Source organism: Enhydra lutris, unplaced genomic scaffold (assembly GCF_002288905.1).
Source record: "Enhydra lutris kenyoni isolate GAN:26980312 unplaced genomic scaffold, ASM228890v2 scaffoldscaffold1, whole genome shotgun sequence".
Classification (NCBI taxonomy): Eukaryota; Metazoa; Chordata; class Mammalia; order Carnivora; family Mustelidae; genus Enhydra; species Enhydra lutris.
In genome coordinates, this window is record NW_019154085.1 from 96,588,246 (window position 1) to 96,614,643 (window position 26,398).

The window sequence follows — 26,398 nt, forward strand, 5'->3', positions numbered from 1 at the left end:
TCCACCTGATTTGCCTAATGTGTCTCTGACCCTTAATGCAGACTCTGTTCTCACTGGCGTCAGCATCAGTAATGGTCAGGAGGTTTGTCTTCATTATGGGATCTCGGAACTGAATTGAGCATCGGTGGTCATCTCATGAAACCCCTCCTGGGGAGGGAGGTTGGCCGGAGGTGGACTAAGCCAGAACAAGCATCTACTTCTTGCCTCTGTCCCAGGGTTGTGTGGTAACTTATAAACACATTGATCTTGGGCCCAGTTCCGGATTAATTTCTTGTTGTACCAAAGACTGACATCCTTTGCACAATGAATGAATGAATGAATGAATGAATGATCTTACATATATATTATTATATATTTTGGGGGGGAAGCTGGTAAGCCCTAAACAAGGATTTTATTTTACTCCTCTTTTGCAAAAGGAACACATTGTAGCATTACACAGTATGTTCTATCAACCTGCTTAATTGGGCTTGACAATTAGTTTTGGGCTCCTAAACAGTTTTGTAACCCTCCTCATTAAAATCCAGTTTGTGGTGTTATGTCTCTTAAATTGATGGCTGTGACTCATGGGGTTGATAGGGACTAATTAATTTTCAATCTTGAATGAATTCTAACTCTTTTCACTTTTGTTTCTTTCACTGTAAAAGTCACTGAGATCCAGGCAGCAGCTTTCAATGTGCCATGAGAATGCATCTTCTCAATTTAGGAAGATTCCTTTATTACCAAGTAATTGGACAGGTAAAATACTTCTGCTTTGTTTGAAGTTCTTGATTAAAGCCTGGGGTTGAGATTTCTTTTAGGTACCAAATCTGTGGCTTAAATAGTTAATCTTTGATAAATATGGTAATTTTTTGTTTCTTGTCATTTTATTTTATTAATTTTTATTTAAATTCTAGTTAGTTAACCTACAGTGTAACACTGATTTCAGGAGTAGAATTCCGTGATTCATCACTTAAAATACCCAATGAGGTTTTTTTTTGTTTCTTTTTTTTAAAGACTAGATGTATCCACTTAGTATCATGAGATCTTTCATGCCATATTTAAGAAAAGAAATCTTTACTATTAACCACAGGATTAGTTTCCTTGGCAGGAAATACTTGCTGAGGAAATTAACAAGAAATCCTTATGCAGTAAGAGGTAAATTATTTACTATGTGACTGATATTTTACATGGGTTCTAATTTTTACCAACTTGCAAGTCAGTACCTCACTTTCCAGAAAAGAAAGCTGAGGTTTGGAGACATTGAACAATTTGTCCTGTACTATGGCTGATGTAGGGTCATGACTGGATTCAAATCCAAGAGAGTCTGTCTCAAGGCCCTGTGAAACCAGCTTGACCACACTACCCTCAGAGAGCATGTGCCCTTCCTCTTGGCCCCCTCAAAAGGGGAAATGAGGGGGAAAAGTGTTGAATGTGGTTCAGGTGATGACAGCAAGAACATTTAGAACTCGGATGAATCCAGAACTTTGTCATCCAGTGGCTGTCCATATTTTTAACCCCTCAAAAAGTACTTAGTGGAAGAAACTTCGATTTTACTGACAAAGAAAATATCATAGAGGAATTATCCGGAAGAATTATGAGAGGTAATTACAGTGTCAGATTCTTACTTATAGTAAATAGGCAAATGATGGAGTGGTTTTAAGTCTGTTTTATTTCATAGTGTGAACAAAACAAATGGAATTTTGAAAAAGAATTCTATGACCACACTATGTGTGCTTTGGGAAAAGTGGAAAATTTATCAGTAATGCTTGTATTGAAACCTCACCCGGGACCAGTTGCCCTTCTGTAGAGGCAGTGGTGCCTCCTGAATGGACTTGAGTGGAGCTGGAGCTACGAATTCTGGGGAAGCTAGTCACAGGCAGCTGACGCTACTGTAGGAAAGTGGGTGGAGAGGGTAGACTATACTACTCCTCCCTCCAGAAGGGCTTGATGCTACCCTGCTTTTTGGGGCTCCTTCCAGGGACTGTACCCACTGGAAACTTATGCTCCTTCTTTTGATTTCCTATAGGAAAAACTGAACCATTTTATTTCCATTCCTAATTGTCTATTAAAATACTGGATGGATCCAAGATAGAGGTTCGTGTCTCTGTGCTAGGGAATTCAGGGATGGAGGGAATATAGTAAGTTAGTTGTTGGGGAATAGAGCAGTCTTTTTTTTAACCACTCTCTTCCCTTAGAACATGGGTAGGCTCCACGGTCTGAGCTATAGAAATTGTTGCTTTGTATGCACATGCACATGGACACACAGACAATTATTTATAATTCATTTAGGCCTTGAGATTTTATATGATCAGAATTGCCGTGTCCAGGCTGTGTGTCAGATTACTGGGACAAGACATACGGAGAGTAGTCACAGCTGCATGATAGTGTTATCTTGGATATGTGCAGTATTTTCATATTAGCTGTGCCATGGGGAAGTGTTGTCTGATGCCTTTTCTAATTTGCTATCAAATTTATCTTCTCCAAATGGCTGCAGACAACATTACACATACAAAATCTAACGCCATGGTAAATGCTTCCCAATTCATGCGTGTAGCAAGATGGAAATATAATTGGCTGACATGAATGTCCCCCATTACTTTTCTGGTTCTAGAAAGGCTGTACCAGGGGAGTGGAGGCATTAACGTAACCCAAACAGCTGCTTTTCCCTGAGGTGGGTAAGTCTGGAGTCTCCTACTTGGCTCTGGTGAGAGTAATCGTTTTGAAACGGGCATATCCAGAACCCAAAATAGTGTGAGAGGAATCTATTTGTGGACTTTTCTTTTTCTAGCTAAATCCTGTGATCAAGACTTTTAATGGAAGACTGCCAGAATTCTGCACATTTCATCTGAAAACTATCCTGTCTCTTCCTCTTATTTTTAAATCATGAAACTAATGTAATTGTATTATCCAAAGTACGAACACGGGAGGGGTAAAAGAGTCATTCAGCCGTAATTTCCTCTTATTTAGGATAGATGGAACTACTCTGGGCAAGGTGGCTCCCAGTGACAGGTGGGGCAGAGCTGGGGAAATGCCTCCCAGCTGGCGTGGGTGTGGTCTGAGTACCAGGGGGACACGGGTAGGAGATTGCACGGGTAGGGAGAGAGGTCCAGACACTTAGCTGTTCCCTCAGCCTGGGCTCTGAGCCTCTGGCCTAGCAGCTCTGTGGTAACTTCTTTCTGGGGCATCCCCTCTCCCAGGCCTCCAGCTCTCACTGGCCCTCTGTGTCCTCCCCTTGTCACTCTGTGTGAGTGGAACTGCTTCTGACTGTCACTTGCTCCTGGGTGACTCACTATTCCAGATTTGCTCCTTTAGCCATCCAAGCTAAAGTCTCTTCTTCACCATCTAGGGTGACTTTTGTTCCCTATGGGGGCTATAGGGGATTCCTAAGGGAAGGAAAGGACCATCCAGAAGAGAGATGATGCGATTCCTTTGAAGAACACAGATTTTGGTTCTTCTTCTTCTTTTTCTTTTGAAGATTTTATTTATTTGAGAGAGAGGGAGATACAGAAAGAACACAAGTAGGCAGAGCAATAGGGAGAGGGAAAAACAGGCTCCCTGCTGAGCAGAGAGCCCAATGCAGGACTTGAACCCAGGACTCTGAGATCATGACCTGAGCTGAAGGCAGACGCTTAATGGACTGAGCCACCCAGGTGCCCCCAGATTTTGGTTTTTGAGAGAAACTGATGTGGAGCCAACGCTTATATCTGTGTGTGTGGGGGGAGGGTATGTGTGGGTGTGTTGTAGTATATAGCGTATGTATGTATGTATGACCTATATATATCTAAAATGTTAAAAAAAAAAAAAGCAGCTGCCTTAAGTTCAGGAAATCTCTTTTGAGGGCTGTTTTGTGTCAGCCTTTTTACCTAGCACTGAGGCAAGTGGAGTGGAGGGGTCTACAAATAGGAATAAGACAGTTGTGGACCCGGGTCGTTTGGATGCGGTGTGATGGTGCACAGATGAAGGGATTTACAAAATTTAGGAAGAGGGGCCTGTGCGGCATATCTGCAGGGCATACATATTTGTATCTTTGTTTAACAATACCTCAACTGAGGAGCTCTTCAAGGGTTGTTCCCACCTCTCATATTCAGACAGCGCCTATAGCAGGGGAGGAAGGAAGTTACTATATGCATCAGAAGAGTGGAGGTGGCCCTGTTTGCAAGTGGCCCTATCCATTTGGGACTTGAAATATTGGCAGATGCATTAGATTTTCAGAAGGTGTGTCCCCTGCTGGCCCTAAGCCCTCAGCTTTGTGAGCCGAGGAGTGGCTCTGGAGAGGCTAGGCCATTATCTACCTCCCCTGCTGGTTTGTGTGGGAGACCTTTCTTTCCCAAAAAGAAAACCTTGGCCTCTGAGAGGCATTCTGCCTGATTGGTAAGGAGTCCTGCTGGGCCATTTGTTCAAGGTTAAAATTCTTGGTTGCCACTTAATGGGTGGCCTTTTATATTGGGAGAGCTCACCTTGCAAGCTAAATTAGGCTCATCTGGGATCAAGCCCTTATAACTAGACATGCAGCTTTCCCAAAAACATGGCTTCAAAAAGGCCTTACTGGCATTTTTGGTGTCCTAATTTAGGGCTCAGTGAGAAATATAACAGTAACAGGCTCTTGGTGACTAAAACCACTTTGTAAAATTTGACAGGTAGGTCATAATCCCCTACCTAATATTTCATGACTTTGTCCTTAAGATTGCCAACGGAGTTCAAAATCCTCGTGTCCCCTTTATTTTAACTTTGTGTCCCTCATCCCCTCCCCTCCCTCAGTTGACCAGTCAAGTGCCTTTTCCTCAGGGGCTTGTTCCCCGTGGACGGTGCTGAGGGTCAACTCCTGCTAATTCCTCCCTCGACCACTATGGCACCCAACCTTCCAGCTCTCGTTTGTCCACTGCTGTGGTTCCTTTTGTTTTCTCCCTGACTCTTCCATCTGTGTGCACCTCTTAAGCATGGACACCACCCAAGGTCCTTCTTGATCCTTCTTTACATGGAGAACTTCCCTTCTGTGTCCCTGGGCTGCCTCTTTGGGGGCAAGTCCCAGGGCTCTCCATGAGCCTCGTGATTTCCCTGAGGCTCCGTACTGCTTGGAAACCTGTCTCCCCCAGACTTGCCTTGTTCTGACATGGAATGTTCTCTCCTGCTCACCTGTTGAAATCCTGCCAAACTGGAAATGGAACTAGGCTCCTTGGTGAAATCTGTGTTCCCTCCCAGGCAAACCGGGACAGATGGCCACAGCAAATGCATTGTGTCTTCCTAGGGGCTGGGCAGTGCCCCACCCCCCACCCCCCACCCCGTGGCAAGAGAACTCTTTTGCAGGAATGTGACAGGGTGGCGTGGCATGGAATAATCCCAAGAACGCTGCCTATGTGTCTGTCTCCCCCACCAAATGTGAGCTGAGGGGCAGGCATTGTTCTGTTCACTGTAGCACCTGACCTCTCTCCTCCCTTTTCTCCTTCCCTGCTCCCCCATGCTGAAGGCCCTCAGTAAAAGCCTGTAGGGTTGAAATAAAGACAGGTGGGAGCCTTACCCCTGGAGAGTTGTCTGACAAGGTGTGGGAGGGGCAGTTCTCAGCCTTGGCTCCTGGATGAACAGAGGCAGGAATCGTGGGGGTTTGGAGTGGAGGGCTCTGACCATGGTTGAGGTAGATTTATTTCCAAATAATATATATATATATATAACATAATATAACCAGGTCCCATTTTTTAGGTGAAAAATCCAGGCCAAGCCTCTTTATACAGTTATCCCCAGACAGCAGGACTTGTGCTGTATCATCATTTACTTCTTCATTCTTCTCATTCAAGCTATGCCAAAAAACATCCAGGGCAAGCAGGTGATTTTCTCTCTCCCCTCCCCCCACACCTGCCCTCTCATTCTGCTTGCGCAGGAGTCCTGCGTTTCCCCTTTTCTCCCCACGTGTTTGGGCTGACCTTGCTTGGTGAATGGTTACTGCCTCTTTCTCCACGGCGCAGGCTATTTGCTGCTAGGCCATGGAACACCTTTGAGCATAATAAAAGGAAGCTCTCTTTTCTTTTTTTTTTTTAGATTTTTATTTATTTATTTGACAGAGAGAGAGAGAGAGAGATCACAAGTAGGCAGAGAGGCAGGCAGAGAGGCAGGCAGAGAGAGAGGAGGAAGCAGGCTCCCTGCTGAGCAGAGAGCCTGATGTGGGCCTCAATCCCAGGACCCTGAGATCATGACCTGAGCTGAAGACAGAGGCTTAACCCACTGAGCCACCCAGGCGCCCGAAAGCTCTCTTTTCTAAGTGTGGATGCACTCCTCATACTGGGGTGCTCAGTTTGGGTGGCTAGTGGCTGGGGTTTCTGTGCTCCCTGAAGCCTCTGGGCAGGAAGCCCTTGGGCAGTGAGCAGCCTGCACAGCTGTATGTGGGGCTTTGCATCAAACGGAGCCGTCATGCAGTCTGTTCCCTCCTACCACTGGGAAACCTGCAAGCACATCAGCTCTGGTTCATGAGCTCACCCTCCCATTTGCTCTTCAGACAATTTCTTTATCTAAATCCGTGTTTTCTGGGTGCAGATTGGTTTTTCACTTTATTTCCTGTTTTTAAATATTTTTCTGGGAGTACATTTGAGGAACACCAAAAGTCCCTGGCAGGCAGAAATAATTTTGGAGCAGGTGACAATTGAACACACCTCCCTAGGTTTTTGGTATAGTCTGCCCTGGCTCTGTTTTGCTGACTTATTGCTTCCTGTTTTTTGTTTTTGTTTTTTTTTCCTATAAACACACCATGTATAGATCTTATTTATCTTTATTGTATTCACCTATTCTGTTTTCTGTTATCAGGATCTGCTGCTGCTTTACTGTTTGGCAATAGGGGTTTTATTTCTCACTCATAATTGCTCTCTTGATTTACCAGTGTTTTCATCGTGGTTTTGAAAATCTTACTCCAAACCCTGAGAAATGTAATTAAACATACAAACTTCGAGCTCTGGTGCAAAGGCCATGTAACAGCTGATGGCTGGCTGGGCAGGCTCTGCTCCGTGGGTCCTCTTCCAAGTTCCCCGGAGGGTCCTTGACTCACTGGGCTCCAGTGATGGAGGTAGACCCGAAACTGCCCTCCCAAGAGTGACGGCCAGATTGCAGCCAAAAAGCATTGACGTTTTGCAGAAAAGGACACAAGCCTTGAAACAGTGAAAGAAACAATCTAAAACCCTAAAATTTATGGCAGCTGGACTCCTCTGGTTAATTGAATCATGACTTTAATGCTGTCTTATTGTTTGAATTTAATTTATGTATCGTTGTACTTAACACGTCAAGCAGTACAGAATTCTCAACTTGTCCAGGTAGGAATTGGCCTTTACCTCTTGAGAGAAGGGGTCCTCAGCCTCCGCACTTTTGATGCTTCGGGCCAGATCGTTTCTGTTGTGGAGGCAGTCCTGTGCATCCTCGGATGCTGAGCCGCGTCCCTGCCCTCTGGTAATAGGGGGTTGGTAGCATGTGCCCCTCCCCAGCAGTGACAACAGACTGTCATCGGCAGAGCTTGGTGGATGGCCCCTGGAAGGCCACCATGCCCCCAGATGAGAAGCACCGGGTTTCCACTTTCCTCATACACCCTGAGTGTCACACCTTTCAGGCTGAGTTCCTTCACCTCATCAGTTTTTAAATTTGACGTGGATTTCACATTAGACGGGGGAAACATTCTCCTCATTTGGGTTTTTCCAGTTGCTGGATTGTGTACAATGAGAAGCTGTGAGAGCAGTGACTGGTCTTCACGAGCTTTGTGTGGCTGGCTCTCTTTGTGTGGTGTGGTAATGCTAACATGCTGGGAGCTGGAGATCTCCATTTTCCCTGGCCACGTAAATAAGCCTCATCCTGTTCTGTCATGTGCATGTGAGTGGCTTGCTCAGGACGGGGTGTGCAAGGCCCCCTGGTGGTCCATCCGGCGGCACCATCTGCGGGCCAGAGATATCTCGGGCTTGTTGAAACTTGGCAGATTCAGCACTGTGTTGTACGTCTGGGTAGTTGTGGATATTTATAAGGGAACACATGCATAGAGCTTCTAAATGTCCTATGAAATCTACTCCAGTGCCGCATTTTTATTAGCTCTTATTTGAAGAATATTGGCTTTTTACAGGGCCGTACGGACTTCCCTGCACAGGTCACGAAGACGAATACATTTCAGATCATTAAGCACTTAAGGGCCTTTTATAAGTGCATGGACTTCTGAGCTCTGAGCCAGGGCTGGTAGGACAGCAGGATACACTAGGAAGGCACGTGACTGTGGGTCGGGAGAGCAGAGCTGTGGCGTGGGTCGATGATGTGGACTCGGTCACATTGCTTCCCTGTCTGGACCCCAGTGCTTTTTCTGTTTAAATAAAGATATTGGATTTGATAGATCACCTCTGAGGACTTTTCTAGCTTTAAGTGAAAATGTATGATTTTAATTAAAGTGATAATGAGCTTGGAGTTTTCAAATTAAATTGAGTTGGAAAGGTGTCTTTTTCTGAGAGGAGGCATAGTGGTAGGATCTTAAACATGGTACTTATTCCATCAGTGAAACTTTCAGCTGGTGGATATAATGAATGTTGCCATGGAGAGTTTGTGGGCTGCGAATCACCGCTGCCTTAGTGTCGTCCTCGTTTGCAGCCTCCTAGGCGAACTTCCCTGGAAGATGTGTGTGCGTGTGTTTGGAAGCTGAGCGTGAGGGCAACTGTGTCTTCCCCTCTCTGAATCTGGAGACCCGGGTGCTAGTTCTCGCTGTGCTGTGTGATTTGGGGCAAGCCATTCCATGTCTCAGGGCTCAACTCTCACCTTAGTGCGAGGAATTACGCTTTGGTCCCGTGCAGACCACGTGGGCCCATAGCAGGTGCGTTGTTGCCTGTCCTCAGAACAGCCTGCTGGCAGGGTTTGCCTCTGGGTGGCATGTGGGAACTTGGCTAGTTAACAGTCTTCTACACCAGTGTTAAACTTTCTCTCAGTGGTAAGGGTGGCTCACTGAGCCTAAACTCTCTGTACGAGCAATGTGGTTTATGCTGAACACCTGCTTGCCTTCTGGGAATCTGGAATTTTGGTATGTGCTAGACAGAAGGTTCTTACGTGATGAGCCCCTGATAAAATCCCTGGGTGCTGACTCTCTAACGAGCTTCCCTGGTAGACAACACTTGGTACATGTTGTCACAACTTGCTGCTGGAAGAATTAAACACATCCTTCCTGGGTTCTCTGGGAGAGGACTCTTGAAAGCTTATGCCTTATCTCCTCTGCATTTCACTTCTTGTACCCTTTCTCTTCCCTGATTGGGCTTCGTATCCTTTTGCTGTAATAAATCTCAGCCACGGGTAATAACCACTGTGAGCCCATCTGGTGAATCATCAGACCTGGGGATGGTCTTGAGGACCTCTGACATGAACACTCTTAGACTCTCTGAAAATCTATAAAGTCGAATTCTTGGGATCCCCACCCCCCCCGAGTAAAAATTATTTCAGTATCTTAGGCTTTTTTCCCCTTAACGTGGTCGTGAGACAAGGTCATGGTAGAGGTCAGTGAGAGTGAGCTGGCAGAAATCCCTTTGTTCCATCGTCAAACTACTGCCTAGTTGGCCATTAGATGTGTGCTTTCAACTGTAAGAAAATAAACACAAGGGAGAAAGAGTCCATTCAAAGGGAGACAGTAAGTAGGCAGTATTGTTTTATCCATTATCCAGTTAGCTGTATATTTTACCTACTGTCCTCCTATGTTGTTGAATCAGATATAATTGGATCCTTAAGACTGAGGTTATTTATAATTTGAGGGGAGCTTATTGTTTGAAGAAATCCTTCTGTGAATTGATGCCTAATTTATCTTTGAAGTGAAGCCAGCGTGAGTGGGGAGGAACGTGAGCCTTGGCATTGAGTGTTCTGATTGAAAGAGACATACGTATGTTGTAGCCTTCAGGGGTATTCCAGACACAAACAATAGAAAGCCCTCATATTAGTTTAAGCAATATAAATGAGAGCATGTTACAGAATACACCTGGCTGGATCCATGGCCTTATGTGAAGTTGTCAGAATTCCGTTTGTCTCCTGCCGGCATCCTTCCTGTTCTTTCCTCTCACCTTCCTTCCATGTCAGCTTCGTTCTCAGGCCAGCTCTCCAATATGTGGTGGTGTTGCATTGTCAATGAAGATAGGGTTCCCCCCTGAGATGGGAAAGAGCCCCTGAAAGAAGATTTCTTTTACCAGAAGAAAGAAGAAAGCAGAAGGAGTAAAAACAGCTGTCTTCGTGCATGTGTGTGTGGGGATCCAAGGAAAAGGTTGCCTGGTATCCACAAAGTAGAGTGTTGTGGGTCCCATTGGTTGGTGGTAGTGGATGGACATCTTTGAGGACAATCTCTGAGTATGGAACCAGAATATGGCCTTATTTTCCTGATGGGCAATAATTACGTGAGAGGCTGGATCTGGGCCAGGGACTGGGAATGTGATTGGGGTTAGAACACTAGTCCTACCTACAAAGGATTGCATGTAGTGTGAAGACCTCCTCCTTATTGATTGGGTAGGGAGTCTTGGTTCATATAAGTGTTTTTCAAAGTGTTGTTTTTAACTGAATCCTTGCAGTTAGATTTTGACAGAACCTTAATTCTTAACAGAGGCGAGAAAGAAGTTGCTCTGACTGAGATGAGGTGGAGGGCAGGTGAAAATCACTGTGGGATCCCAACAGTGTGGGTATAGCTTAAACCTACAGTGTTCTGATGAATAATTTCGAAGAACTCTGTGCTGGATGGGCCAACCATGGCAGAGAGTTCAGCTATGTTTAATTCACTGTCCTGATGCCTAGTTATGAGTTATTTATGAGCACTGAGTGTAAATAAAGTTGATCCTATCAGAAGAATTATTGTCATAGGATCAAGAAAAACCACGGCTCCTTCCTTTTATTTTCTTTTGAGGGCATTGGCCCTGATTCATCTTTGATTTATGGTTCAATATCACTGGGAGATTGTCCCAGTTCATGTAAAATGCCAAAAACACAGCTTTCCATCTATAACATCGCATCAGAACTCAGTTCAGGTCGTTTGTATCAGGGCAACCAGCTGCTCTATGGGTCTTTGGCTTAGTGACATCATGGTGTCTCTATAATTTGACTTTGGAGGGTTGTATCTTCCATATCTGTTCCTGCGTCTCTTCCCCAGGCTTCTCTTGTGAAGTTGTATTGATTGTATGATGGATCTGATGATGTCTTTTCTTTGCTGTTATATATTCTCCTCTGTTTAGAAAGCTCACAGGATGTAGCTAATGCATTTGTTGATTTAGAAACAAGACTCAAAATTTCTTTCCTTTTATTCTTGTTTCTGCCTTTTCGTAGGCTATAACGACTCATGCTCAAGGTTAATGAAAGTTGGTGATACTTTATTGGAACATAATAGACCTTGGTTAACCCAAAGTACATCACTTGACATGAGTTTTTGAACAAAATGAATCATTTTTGTTGAGTACATTACCTTAGTCGATTACAAACCTTATTTGGGTCTAGTTTTGTTATTTTAAGTGATGAGAATGCTAAAGTTATGCAATTAACTACCTCAGAACTGATAGTAGTCTTTATAAAAGAGAGCATAGAAATTTTCAAACCCTAACAAATGAGGCAATGTAATTGAGTAGAGACCTGACCTACTTAGTCAGCGCAAAATAAGTTTTCTGACCTTTGTATTTACCCAGGGCATGTCCAGGATGGTTGTGTCATTGAGAATATTTGCATTTTTTCTTCCTCCTCTTTGTTCTCCATTAGCATCATGCTCAATTAGAAAGGAAACCTATTGTTGCAAATAGAGAAAGATGCTATCATGGGGACTTTAATTTTGGGCGATTTTCAACTATTTTATTTTGTGGATGTTGACAAATTGTAGATCTATTTGATTTTTCCACTGGAGACTAGGCCCAGGTCATCTAAAATGCCAGTTGCTTGGATCTCTGTCTGCACAAGCCCTTTTTGGATAAATCCAGTTTAAGCTCATGATGGCAAGCAATGACGTGAGAACCTGATTCATAGTGGCCATATCTGAAGTGGTAAGGCTTCTTTGGTCGTGGCACATGAACCTTTATCTCCACTTTGGAAGTATATGCAGGCACATCTACAGAGTAAGAAAACCAAAGCATATGAAAGGATATGCAATGGACTGAGTGCATTCTTCTCACCTCCACTCCCTGTCCCCTTCTGAAGCGATCATCATCTACAGGTTGTGTAACTTTCCTAACACTGTGTCTCCATATGTGTGTATTTATTTCTGTACACACACATAAGCTTTAATAATCACTCTGTTCATTGCCTTGCTTTAGTCATTCATTACATTTTGCATCATGACAAATCTTTTTAAGAATTTAATGCTATCATGCCATAGTGTGAAAGTACGATAACTTATTAAATCATCCACTTATGAATGGATGTCTACATGGTTAATGTGTTGCTGTTACACATCTATAATATACACTCTTGTGTGTAATCTTTCTGCCCCTCTGCCAGGACAAGTATAGAATATGTTTCTCAAGGTAGAACTGCTGGGTTCAATTGATTTGTGTCTTACATTTTTTTAAACATTTCCAAGTTTACCATTGAAGAGGTTTTCCCCTTGGCACTGAATGAGAGGATTTGTATCCCCTCACTCACCCTCACCAACACTTGGCATTTAAAAAGTTCTTTTATTTTTGCCATTTTGATAGGTGAAATAGAACTGATGTTTTCTTTCTCTTTTTAAAAAAGATTTATTTATTCATTCATTCATTCATTCATTTATTTATTTTGGCGGGGGCGGGGAGGAGGGACAGGGGGAGAGAATCTTTAAGCAGGCTCCCTGCTGAGCACAGAGCCTGACACATGGGTCTCAATCTCACAACCTTGAGATCATGACCTGAACTGAAACTCGAGAGCCAGACGCTCAACTGACTGAGCACCCAGGTACTCCTGAAGTTTTCTTTTAATGAATTTTGCCCTCTTCACTGTTTCAGGTTCTTTTTCTGAAATTGCTAGTTCATATCTTATCTTGGATTTCAGGCTCTTGGGTTGTGTTTTTTTTTTTTTTTTTTTTTTTAATGCTGATTTGTAAGTATTCTTTTTTTTTTTTTAATTAAGGTATAATAGACATCCAGAAGAATGCACAGATCAATATTTTAGTTTAATGAATTTTCACAGAATGAACATGCATATGTAACCACCACTCATAGTCACGCTCATCTTTTCACTTGAGAAGCCCTTCTCCTGTCCCCTCCCACTCACTCCTCTCTTCTCCAGAGGTAACCACATCCTGAATTCTACCACCCTGCATTGCTTGGTCTCTTCTCAGATGTTATTTAACAGAATTATAAATAGATAATCTGTTCAGTGAATGCTTTGTTTTCCTTCCTTTCCCTTTACCATTATTTGTTGGGATTCATACATTAATTACATGTAGCTATAACTTATTGTCACTGTTGTATGTTATTCCATTGGATGAAGATACCACCAATTTACCCACGCTACTGTTGAACATTTGGATTGTTTCCAGTTGTGACAGTTATGAAACATGTCCAAATTATGCTGCTCTAAATGGTTTTATAAGTGTCTTCTTATATTTGTATGTATGCATTTCTTTGGGGGTATGTAACTAGGAGTGGAATGGCTGGGTTATAGAATATAATAATTCTTTTATAGATATTGGCAACCAGTTTTCTAAAGCTATTTACACTTCCACTAGCAGTTTTTAAGAGTTGAAATACATCCTTCGTAAGATTTGAAATGGTCAGCCTTTTTTCTTGTACAGTGTTATCTCTTTGTGATTTTCATTTTATTTTCCCTGGTTGTTAATGAAGTTGAGCATATTTTCATATTTATTGGTCATTTGTGTATCATTTTTCACAAGAAGCTTGTTAACACTTTGCCCACTTTCCTTTTGGGTTGTTTTCCTCTTACTGATTTGGAAGACTTCTTTATATATTCTGCATACAGTCCACTGGTAGTTATTAGTATTGTAAATATCCTTCCTCTCCATGGCTTGCTGTTTTGCTCTTTCAGTGGGGTCTTTTAATGTAGTTTAATTTACCGATCTTCCCCTTTATGATTAATGCTTTCATGTCCTGTTTAAGAAATCTTTTTCTTTCCCCAAGATTATGAAGATACTCTCCCATATTATATTTCAGGTATCTACTGGGTTATTTTGTACTTATATGTACCTACAGCTCATCCCCAGTTGTTTTTTTGTGTATGGTATGAGGTAGAGTCAATGTTCCAGTACCATTTATTGAAAAGACCTTTCCCCCAGTGTTCTTCAGGTGTGCCTTTGCTAGACATCAAGTGACCATCTGTGTGTGGCTCTGATTTTGTTCTGTGGTCTTTTTGTTTGTCCTTAGGCCAGGACTATTCTGTCTCAGTTACTGAAACTCTTAAGTAAATCTTGATATCTGGTGGTGACTGTCTTCCAGGGTTTTTGGGGGGCTTTTGTTCAGTATTAGCTACTCTTGACTCTTCACATTCCACTTTAACTCAAGAATAATCTTATTCTCGGGGCGCCTGGGTGGCTCAGTGGGTTAAGCCGCTGCCTTCGGCTCGGGTCATGATCTCGGGGTCCTGGGATCGAGTCCCGAATCGGGCTCTCTGCTCAGCGGGGAGCCTGCTTCCCTCTCTCTCTCTCTCTCTCTCTCTGCCTGCCTCTCCATCTACTTGTGATCTCTCTCTGTCAAATAAATAAATAAAATCTTAAAAAAAAAAAAAGAATAATCTTATTCTCTCACAAAAAACCGGCTAGAATTTTGGTTGCTAATATCAACTCTTTTCACCCATGAACATTGTATATCCCTCCATATGTTTGGTCTTCTTTAATTTCTCTCAACAATGTTTTATTGTGTTTTTAGGTAGAGGTCTTACATATTTTTCATTCATTTATTTCTAGGTATTTGATCCTTTCTGTTCAAAATGGTATCTTGTTAAAATTGCATTTTCTCACTGTTGGTGGCCGCTCTAGAAATAACTGGTACTTGGGTAATGACTTCGTGCCTGGTGGTCCTGTGTTTGCTGACTGCCCATCTTAAGTTCTCTTTGGTTCCCTGCTTCTGTCTGCCAGTTTGCCAGTACCTCTCTATTCAGAAATCAGGGCTTTAGGGAGACATGAGGGCCTGAAAGGAGCAGCATGCAGCTTTAATTTGATTATCTTTCCTCAGGGCACTTTACCTCTGATCTCAATAGTCTACCTCAGTGAGCACCTCGCTTCCTTTTGAGCAAGAGAAAATGACATGGTTGGCTGGGCAAACTCTGCTCTTCTCGTTGAAAATGCCATTGATTTTCCTGCTGCCTGATGCTTACACCTGTGGCTATCTGAGCACTAACTTGGTTTCACCTCCCTTGCTCTCTAGTGTGTGGATTCTGAGGAAAGAGTTCGGGTGTGGGTGCTGCTACTCCCAAACTTGTTATGCCTATAAAGGGTAACTGTTTGGGATGACATCATCAAGAGATGATAGTAGCATCAAATTGTGGAGCCCTCTGAGCACTCTGCCTTAGATCTGATTCATGTGTGTTATCAGCTCTCAACATCTTCCTCAGTGTAAGGTAAATTTTAGTGTACTTGTAGTTTTTCTTTATAAAATTAGGGGTTTGAGGTTGACCATTTGCTAGTTTCTTTGATCATTATATTCTTTCTCTAGTGTCCCATGCTTCTCATTGCTTTGGTGGGTTTTATAGAGGAGAGCGTTAAGAAGGGAGGGGAGAAAAGGTCTTTATTCTACCATGTTTGGCTTTTATTTTCAAGTAATAATACTGATGGTCTTCTAATGACTTTGATTCAGCTCCATTGAGTAAATATTTATTCAGCACCATTTCTTTAAACCCAGTCTTTGAAGTCTTATTCATTGTATTCCTTTTCCTCATGATGTTCTGTTTTTTAAAAAGTTCCTTTAGCAACTCTTTAAGCCAAAGAGGTCCATTGTGTGGTATGGTGTCACTGGTGTCGGATGAAGGGCTGTCTTAGGGATCTGACAAAGGATGACCTTAGGGGGCAACATTCACACCATTGCCAGCTCTCATTACCCAGAACGTTAGCTTTTGATTCTGGCATGAATTATTCATTGCATGTTCAATAAAAATCAGATACTACTGTTAGGTTTAGAGATTGCTCAAGAGTTTACTGCTCAGTAAGAAATTACTGAGCACCAACTATGTGCTGGTGTTTCCACAGTCCCTGGGAATAGAGAGTCGAGTACAGTGTAGCCCCTGAATTAAGGTTTTCATAAGCTGGCTGGGGAAGACAAGGATCATTTCTGGATGATGCAAGGTGAGGGCAGTAGGGATGGAGGCTTGAGGTGGCAGAGGAGAGGTACTGAGCCAAGTTAGAAAGAATGGGCTGAAAGAGAGCATTCAGGCTTACAGTTCCCAGCTACCACACTCAGAACAGAAGGCTAGAGAAGACAAACTGAGGGTTCTGTGTTATGAAAATTGCCCCATCTCTGTTTTCCAGTGAATGAATGCTTTATTTACTAGGCAAAAATAGTGTTCTGTGATTAAGGGATAGTTAGGGATTTCAGAGGCAAATTTCATCAAATTGTTGAGCAAGTAACCGTGGTACCCCCCAGCTCAACAGGGTAGTATGTGGCATGTAACAGATGCTCAACAAACATTTTGTCGAATGAAAGAAAGATTGGTGAGCTCAGGCTGCTCATGTTGGTCTGGACAGGGTGGGTTGTAGGATAGGAGCTGGGTATAGTCTGTGGCTACCCAGCCACACCTGCTGCCTACAGGCAAGAAACTACTTTCTTGAGAGCTGTGCTGGTATCCCAGGGAACCACAGCACCGGGAGGAGTAAAATTACCTTTGATGGAAAATATGTAATGGACATTTAGCAGGAACCATGCTCCTCCTGTGAACTCTGGCCAGTGAGGTCTTTAGAGTCAGTGTACCAACGAGTGAGGGTAGATCTTTTAACCTGACTGCAGATAGTCCATAAACATTCATAATAGTTGGGTAGGCAGGGCTCAGGTCTTGGCGAGGGTTTGCTTCCCTGCAGGGTGGAGGAGCCCGGGAGGGTGGGTGGGCAGCATCTCTAGCCTGCCTGCGACTAACTAATGGCTCTTGGTTCTGTAGAAACTCTCCAAGAATGATACAGGTTTTGAGAACCTGGCCCATGTTAAACTAATTGTAATTTGCTGAGAGCCAGACCTCAGAGTTGAAAACACGGGAGGCTACCGACCACGCAGCACAGTGACTGTTTGACAGGCGTTTTGCTGAGAACTGCAGATACGGAGGTGAAGCTACTGTCCTTTCCCTTCCGCTGCTCATGGGCTGCATCTAAAGTCCCAAACTCCAGCCTACTGGGCCAGCTAGAGCCCAGAAGTGAGGGAAGCCAGCTAGGGCTGATGCTGCAGGAGAGGCAGGAGGCCAATGGGGCATGTTCGGCCAGAAGCAGCACCGGCCCCGCTGGGAGAAAGGGATGGCTCCACGCCAGCAGATCTCAGCTTTTCCAGAGATGCCAAACCCCCAGGTGTACTTCTTCTTTGTTTTAATTTGTGAAGTCTCCTGATTTAAAAATGGTGGTCGCCAATTCTGATATTAGAATAGCACTGTGTAGGCCAAACAAAAACTTGGAAATTTTATCCTCAGGTGGCCCTTTTGCAAATTCTGGTCTAGGCCAATAAAATGTGAAGTCCGGTCACTGTGCTGCAGCGGAGGGTGAGGAGTCTAATGGCCGAAGCCGTTTTGATTTCTTTTTCAAACTGCTTCTCCTTTTTTTCCTGCAGTGATGACTGAATCCAGTCAGCAATCCTATCCCAGATTATTGAAGTATAATCTTTTTGAGTGGGAGAGAGTCTAGAATTTACCAGATGTTCTGTTGAAGTGAGTTGAACACAAACCAGCTAATTTTGACTCCTCTTAGCTCCTCCTCTTCTATCTAGGCTGCCGCAAGCCTGATGGAGATGGTGACTGAAAGAAGGCTTCTCAAGTTGGGTTAGTGACCTGGCTGTGGGCAAGGTGGTTGCCAGGCGTTTGACTGACAGAGGTGGTCTAATTAGAGTGGGATTGATTTATTAACGGAGCTTTACTGGCCACGTAATTTAGCATCTTAGAGGTGTTATGGGGCCTGGGGTATTGCTAAAGAGTGCTAAGGCTCGAGATAATTATTGCCTTACTTAGGAGAGAATGACAGATGGGACCTCATTGTTGCTGTAAATCTCGCCTGCAATTGAAATGGCATTCTTTGTTTGACGTTGTCGAGGGCCCCAGGCGCCGGGTGACCAAGGTAGCCTTGCTGGCTCTCTCCCATTCTGTGCATTTCCAAGGCCCTTCAGACCTCCCCAACCCTCCCTCAAAGCTTGCTGCTTATTCAGCTGCGTCATTTGCATTCGGCTTTGTCCTGACAATGGGTTGCCTGGGTCCACTTCATTTTCCAGCTGTCTTTCTGTTTGAATTTCAGTTTCCAGCTGATGGGCTTTCTGGCCTGAGTCTGACTTGAAGAAGGTCTGGTCTTGAACCGGACCTGTATAAATATTTATTTAAGACTTCTGTTGTGTGTGTGCTTCTGGGACCGTCGCTGTTACTACTCCCTTGACACGTAAATGAAAGTAGAGTGTAGGACAAGCAAAAACCTGGGAGGTGGGAGAGCCCTTGCACAGAGAGGGACATTTTGCTTCTGTGCCACCCCCTGGCTTGCCTGGCCCTCCTGTGTGCTGCTGTGGTATTAGTGACCCGCTCATGGAGGTGATCTGGCTCAGAGAGTTGGATTTCAGAAACTGAGCCATAATAAAGACACGGAGGATAGTGTGCCCTCCCGTTAACCAGCAGCACTGCAGCCTACACCCTGAAGGGTGTCCTAAATCTGATTTCCGCTATTTTGTTTGAGATCTCTGGCTATGTTGTGAGGAGTTGGTTAATTTTTTTTCCCCCAAATAAAATGGAATTCTTTTTTCTGGTTTGAACGGTCATGTATGGTGGTAGTAGGAAATGTGGAAAATACACAAAAACTAGAAATACATTCTCTCAAATATCCCTACCCACCACAGATTGACTACTATTACCATTTGAGTTTTTTTTTTTAAGCTGTTTACAGTGGATTTTAAAAAGATGGTTGTACTGTAAAGCTAGTTATATCTCATGTATTCTCTTGTATCTGCTCTTTTCTATCTCATTTTTTTGCTCAAGCAGCAGGGAAATCTATTATGTCACATAACTTTCATCTTGCTCTTTTTTGCTTCAGACATAATGGCCTCACACATACCAGGCATTCCATCTCAGCGTCTTTGCACTGACCATTCCCATGATCTGGAAGGTTTTTCCTCTAGGTGACTGCATGGCTCACTCCCTCACCTCCTCCGAGTCTTTGCTCAAATGTCGCCTACTCAGTGAAGCCTCCACTGACCTCCCTATGAAGTTCACACCTATGATAGCCAGAATCCCTTCTGACCCGGTCCCCTCCTTTTCCATGGCACCCAGTTCTGATGGTAGCAATCATACTACCTGTGTGTTTATCGCTATCATTATTCTAATTCACGAGCTTGCATAAGCACTGACTAAACATACTTTTGGTCAACACTTTGAAATACCTTACGTAGAGCTTATTTTTTTTAATGGACTGGACTTCAGTCATCACCCTACTGCTCGACATGTACTTGCATTCAGTGCTTTGCCAATTTAGATTACATAAACCTTCTATGAACCTTTTGTGTATAAAGTGTTTTTCCATTTCTTAAGCATTGAAAGAGATTTTTGGACATGGGATTACTTTTTTGACAAGGCAAATTGTATTAAGACTCATGGCTGCAAGTGATATGAACTCAACTCAAACTGTCTTGAGCAAAGTAAAGGAAATTATTGGTTGATGTATTTGAAAAATACAGGGGTAGACTGCAGGTTGGCCTGGTTCCAGAGGTTCGGTCCACGTTATCATTGGTCTGATTTGTGTCTCTCATCTTTGTCTATGCTTTCCTCTGTGCTGGCTTCATTGTGAGGCAGCTTCTCCCCATTTAAGGCAAACTGCTACTTGTAGCTCCTGTTTTCATGCTACCAACTGTCCAGTCCATCTTAGAAAGACATCCCCTTCCCAATATTTTTAGCAGAAACTCAGGACACGTTCTCACTGGCTCACATTGAATTGTGGCACCCTTGTATCTTTCACTCAGGCTGTAGGACAAGGATATAGGAGAGTGGGGGTGATGATGTCATCCCACCCAAACCACAACCTCCGAGAGTAGGGGCAGTCACTCTCTCCAGAGGAGGCTCAGGGTGCTTTTGTCTAAATGGGAGATGGATGCTGGGAAGGCCCCCAAACTGCAGATCTTCGTTATACTTAGGAACATTTTAGGGACTCTGTGCCTTAGTAGGGGAGGGAAAGAGCCCAAAACATGAAGGCGCCCAGTCCCATAGCCAAAGCATGCATTTTTATATGTGTGAGGCCAGTTTTATCAGATGTCAGTCTGCTGCCAGTCTCACTGTGGAAAGGGAGAGGGCCATGAGGAGGGGGATCCCCAGCCTCAGCTCCCTGGGAATGAGGCTCCCATGGCCTGTAATTGCATGCCTCATGGACTGTTGGTGGACACTGGCTCCTGGAGTCCATGTTTAAAATAGAAGCAGTAGAGACAATTTTTTTTTTTTAAAGATTTTATTTATTTATTTGACGGACAGAGATCACAAGTAGGCAGAGAGGCAGGTAGAGAGAAAGGAAGGGAAGCAGGCTCCCCGCTGAGTAGAGAGCCTGATGTGGGGTTCGATCCCAGAACCCTGGGATCATGACCTGAGCCGAAGGCAGAGGCTTTAACCCACTGAGCCATCCAGGCACCCCCTAGAGACATGTTCTTATGGGAGGAGGAGGAGAGTTCTTGAAAATTTCCAGAGGGGGTTGTGATAGCCATGTTCTTTGGAGGCTTCTGACAGTTGGGCACTCCATTCCAGAGCAGTGGTGGCGTTTGTCATACAGGCCCTGCACTGCCAGCTGATGGCCATGGAGGCTTCATTTCCTTTAGCTCAGTGGCTGTGGCCTTGACCTAGAGCAATCTTGGTAAGAGAGCTCCACTTCATGGCTGCCTCCCTGCAGGTCTCTCCGTGCACCTTGACAGCTGGCGGCATAATTCCAAGGTCAAAAGCGTTCTTATCTGTCATCCACTGTGGAATGTGCACCTGCCTTAAAGGCATTGCTAGACTTTTATTGGATGGCTGGTGGCTTTCAGTTACCCTCAGCCAAGTATGTCTGTGGCTCAGGAGCCACCTGCCTTGGAGTCCCTCCCTTAGTGGGTCATCCTGGCCCAGGCCTGCTGTTCTCCAAGTGGGAACCGCTCACAAAGGGAAGCTATCTAAGCCAAGGCCTCATGGAGAGCCCTTCAGTGCACCCTGGATTCCCCATGCAATTTTTGGCATTTTCTTCTTTCCCATCCCATCAAGGAGATTGAATAGAGGCAATTTATAAGTAAATCATACGTGTTAGTCCTTCCCTTCTGTGAAGGACTCTGGGTTAACCTGGAGTCCTCTTGTCCACATTTTCCTTGGTGTGTGGAGGATAGAACAATATTAATATTCCACTTGTGCTCTAAGCTATTCATCCACTGGGCAGGCTTGAATCACTCAAGCAGAACTTTCCATGTAATTCTGAGAAGGTTTGAAATCATAGACACTGACTCCATTTGAGTCAGGGAAATCCACCATTTATGGCCGTGTTCTTTGTTGGATTCCAGAGAAAGTTCCTTGTGTTTCTCAGTGTAATCAAGGAGGTGTACACCTCTTTGAAATCTGTAGTCCACTGTGAAAATGTCTAGTATTACTGAGTAACTGAGTCAAGATTTTTATTTTTCTTTTTTAATTTTTTGATTAAAGCTTTTTAAAGAAACTGTTTACCTCTTGGAAAGCAGGTGGTTTTCTGGGTTGGTGGGTGGAGTGCTTTCTCAGTTGTGCCCTCCCTTCCATGGTGCCCAGGCAGGACGGGGTGGGGAGAGACAGTGCGGGAGCTCCGGCTTGGGCAGCTCTTCGTTATCTAGTATATATAATGAGGGTCTGTGCAAGATGTTAATAGGAGTTAAAAAATTTCCACTGTTGATAAAGAAGGAACCCACAAAAAGCACACAGCTAACAGGCTGTAATGTAAAAAAAACCCAAACCAATACTAGTTTCTATGAAATTTTATGAAGCTTCATTAACAAGTTACTGAATATTTAGTGCAAGTCAGGCCCAGTGTCCTCTAGTTTATCTTGGTGCTCAGGGTAACTCCTCGGAGGACCTCCTGCCTTTTTGGCCATGTCAGCATGGCCTCTGAGTTCTCTGGGAGGATCCAGTGCCCCTCTGCACCACCACGGTTGTGTTGCCATGAAAGCTACAGCCCATCACTCTTGTATCGCAGCTTCTGCCCTTCTCCCTCCTCCTGCCTATAAGAGCAACAGCAGGGATAACTGGAACAGCTTTTTGCAAGAACCAAAGTTGGGCAGGAATTTAATGAATTGCATTTGCCTTGCACAACCCGAGGACAGGAATATAGCTGACTCCCAGGAAGGGCTTGGAAATGTTAAGAAGCCATTGTTTCCCTTGCCCAAGAGTTGTATTTACCCTGTGCTTGTCTCTCTGCTCCTCAGTGTTTATAGCAAATGATGGCCAACTCCACTTCCATGTTCATAGGTTTCAATTCTAACAACATTAATGGACTGATTAGACTCTTGGTCTCAATTCCTTATTCACAGAAATGAAATAAATATGCGTGGTTCACATTGAGTCATGTGGCCCTGTTAGGGCTGGGGGCAGGGGCCAAGGCAAAGCATAGCTGTCCAGGGACCATTTGGAGATGTTATGGGTAGGGCAGAGAATGGGTCACAGAGAAAGGACATGGGGTGAGCTGAGTGGGGTGTCCAAATGGGTACTGACCTCCATGCCTCACATTCACACTTCACTTATTCCACGAGTCAGCCATTGGTCGTACCTGTGCCTGGGACAATCAGCTTCAAAGCTTTGCCAACCCATTGGGTAGGGTTTCATTCTTTGTTGGAGGGTGGAAATATGCTGGATAATATGGCTTTTATTTGGAGATCTGCCTTTATTAACTCAAACTGAGAACAGTCTTTGAAGCTGGGCATTGCTTTGGCACAGAACAGATCATAGAATTAGGCAAATGCGCTGCTCAGTTAACTTCCCAAAAAAAGGTAGGTAGATTTTTGAATATGAGGAAACGTTTTAATTATAACTGTTCAATCTATATTTGTAGACATCTCTTGTTTAAGGTCATTTGCTATTGCTTTTTCTAAACCATATCCTTGAGGCCTACCTACACTGAATTTTAAGCTCTGATAGGGAGAGATTTCTCTCAACTGTGTTAGCAATGGTGTGTGCGTGTAGATAGCCCCCAGTAATTACCTTGTGACGGGAACAGTGTGGATGGTCTCACTTTTGCTCTGATAGTTTCATGTGATTCCCAGCTTTCTGTTCCCTGTTGCCAAATTCTTTAAGTCTTAGCAGTCATTTGATTGGTAAGTGCTTTGGCATTTTCATTCTGAAACTGGCCCTGTGGTGCTTGAGGACACGGTGAGAAGGGATGCTGTGGCCAGTGGAGTCCACAACCTTTTCATTTCACTCTTTACCTGTTTTAGTTCATAGGTGTTACAAGTACAGTTAATTTTTAACTTAATTCTCTGGGAACTTTCCCAGGGATGTTTAAGAGTCTCTATCAACTGTACTAATATACTCAGAAATGAGAAAAAATATCCATGAGGTCTTAAAATATTCTGAATACTATTTTCTTTCTTTTTAGCTGTCTCCGTTATGAGGTACAGCGCCTCTGCTTTTGGGTTTGCAGTAAGTAACCTGAAATGTACTTTTATGAAGTTTTGCACGTTTTTTCCTGAGCCCATGAATCTCACCCTGGGCTCACCATTCAGAGGGTGGTTAGCAGCTGAGAGCTTAGCATGACAGATAAATCTTTTATGGCAATAGCTTCCATAATAAAATCATAATTTTGTGGAAGTAACAGCAATGATGCTCCACAGGTCTCCAGAACAGATTGGGGGACCTCATTTTCCACACCTGGTTGAGAGATTGTTTGAGAGATTCTTAGCCTGTTTTTCTCCCTCAAGGTTGTAGGTGTGAAAGCGGGCGCACACTGGATGTAAAGAAGCATTGGCTGGTGCAGGCAGAGGTGTTGGGGGTTGGGACTGGGGCTGCTGGCACTAGACGAGTCAGTCTGTAGCCCCTTGAGGGGTAACCTGACTCCCGAACCTGCTTCCTGATGGGAATTGGTAGGAGAAACTGGGTCTCAGATGTTTTACGGGCTAGGCGTGTCGAAAACTTGGGTGAAGTTTCCCCACATTCCTTCCAGAGAGTGCTAGTGCTTGTAGTTTTCCAGACTGAAAGTGTGACGTGGTACAGTGACTCAGCTGGGGAGCTCCAGTATCCTCCTCTGTAGCTTCGGGGTTTCCTATGCCTGAGGGCATGTGTTCCTGTTCCCAAATCCACTTCTTCCCTTTGCTGTGAGAATTTAAATGTTTTGGAGGTCGTAGATTGTTTTCAGAGTCCTTTGAAAAAGGTACAGACAACCTCTCCAGAAAAATGGGTGTGTGTGTTTGTGCGTGCACACCACCCCCCCATACCCCCACACACCTCTCTTTCCTCCCCTTGCTTCTGTCTCTGTCCCTCACACATTTGCTCATTCATTCAAACAAGAGCATTGAATTTTGTATACAATTTTGAAGTGTTAGCAGATGTCCCAGAACCCTTGCGGAGCCCCACGCTCAGCCCTGAACCTCAGGTAGAAGCATCCCATTGAGAGCCAGACACAGAAAAGAACCCTTACCCAGAATCTTTTAAGTGTGATGTAGGGGGAAGTTCTGCGGTGATTTGCCTGCTGGGATATAGGTGTTAGAAGGGTGTCCGTACTCCCCCGTATCTCCAGGGTGCTCGAAGCTAGTGCCCAGGGAGCCAAGTCCACTGCAGCATGGAGTGTGCTTTCTCAGTCTGTGGGAGCAGTGCGAAGTGAGGAGGAGCCGTGGTCCTCCCACCAGGCTGGCGTGTCCAGCGGCCTTGGCTGCAGATTCCCAGGACCCACCGTGAGGATGATGAGAGCCTCCATCGTAATGATGTGAAGCCTCTTTGCTCTGAGGTCACTCGCTCAGATTCCAGGCGTCTGTGTCTTGTGTCTTCACGGTCATGCCTTATTAACTCCAGAAAACACTAATGCCGTGTCTCCTTCTCCTAGTTTGATGCCATCCTCGACGTCCTGTCCTCGGCGATTGTCCTGTGGCGTTACAGCAATGCTGCCGCTGTACACTCTGCCCACAGGGAGTACATGTAAGTGGATTTTTCTCTTCTTCCAGGCTGCAGAACCCTTGCAAAGGAAGCCCATGTCATTAGGCTGTCAGCATAGCTCCCCTTGCAGCTTTGGACCCAGGGATGAGAATGAGGAACCAGATTGCCTTTGAGAGTGCCTGCTGTGGTACCAGCCATATGGTAGACCCCTTTTGGGATGGTTGGAGAGATGGGGTATCCTTTTATAATTCACCCTGTTCTCTGCTCTTGAGTCGGGAGGGAATGTTTGTATGCTCATCTGTCTGGCTATCCTTCTGTCCATCTGTCCATGTTTTAATTCATCCATCCTTCCATCCTCGTTCTTTTTGTGTTTCTGGAATCTTTGTTCTCTTGTGTTCTCATGCTTTTTTTCTTTCTTTCTAAATAAGATGAGTTTTCCACTGTAATTTCTGGAAGACATCTTGAGGGTATTGTAAAGTACCCTGCTTGTCTTCCATTCCTCTCTCTATTAGAGGACATGGCTTGTCCCAGTCTCTACATCCTGTGGGTGATCTTGTCTTTGAGGAATTTGAGTTTGTGACCATAAAATGTGTCTTTCCCAGCTTCCATCTTCTTTATTCCATTTGTAACCTCCAGGCTGATAATAGCACAGGTTCCAGAATCAGATTTCTTGGCTTTGAATCTTAGCTGTACTACTTGCTAGCTCTGTGACTATAGGAAGCTGCTAAGTGCTCTGTGCTCTGTTTCCTCATTTGGAAAAGCAGGAAAACAACACCTCCTTGCTAGGGTTATTATATATAATATATATGCTCAATATATAAATGCAGTACATATATGTTATATATATTAGAACAATATATGCACACATAACTTATAGCAGTGTTTGGTATGCACTTCAGGACACCTTAGCTGCCATCATTATTAATTATTGAGGGGGCTCCCCTGAGATCGAGCCACCACTGGCCATTAAGGGAAGTGTTTGATCCCACCTCTGTGACTTTTGGACAGTTGAATACAAATGAGTAATTCTCCCCTGCTGTGTTTCTGGTGGTGCCCAGATGGAAGGTAGTGTTGATGGGAATGCCGTGTCATATTTAAATGTATAAATGTTGAGATACAAATGTTAGGTGCTAGAGGACTCAGATAGTAATATATCTGGGGTTGCATGTGCCAAACAGAAAGCTTCTGGAGGGTAATGCTGTAACTGACTCACAAATGAGGACAAATTTTATTTCACTGTTGGCTTTAGGTAGAGCACAGAAGCTTCTTTGAAGTGTTAGGTATTTAT

At 44.1% G+C, this 26,398-nt stretch overlaps 1 protein-coding gene across 2 annotated transcripts in view; it reads left to right on the forward strand.

The window, feature by feature from the left end:
• Positions 1 to 26,398, forward strand: part of LOC111141416 (transmembrane protein 163) — a 244,341-nt gene that overhangs the window by 109,647 nt on the left and 108,296 nt on the right. For both annotated transcript variants that reach the window (XR_002640203.1, XM_022493954.1), the window contains exons 3-4: positions 23,621 to 23,664; positions 25,061 to 25,152. Coding sequence is in view for 1 of the 2 variants with exons in the window: in XM_022493954.1 (XP_022349662.1) it covers positions 23,621 to 23,664; positions 25,061 to 25,152 (136 nt within the window). In the remaining variant the exon portion in view is untranslated. The remainder of the gene's footprint in view (positions 1 to 23,620; positions 23,665 to 25,060; positions 25,153 to 26,398) is intronic.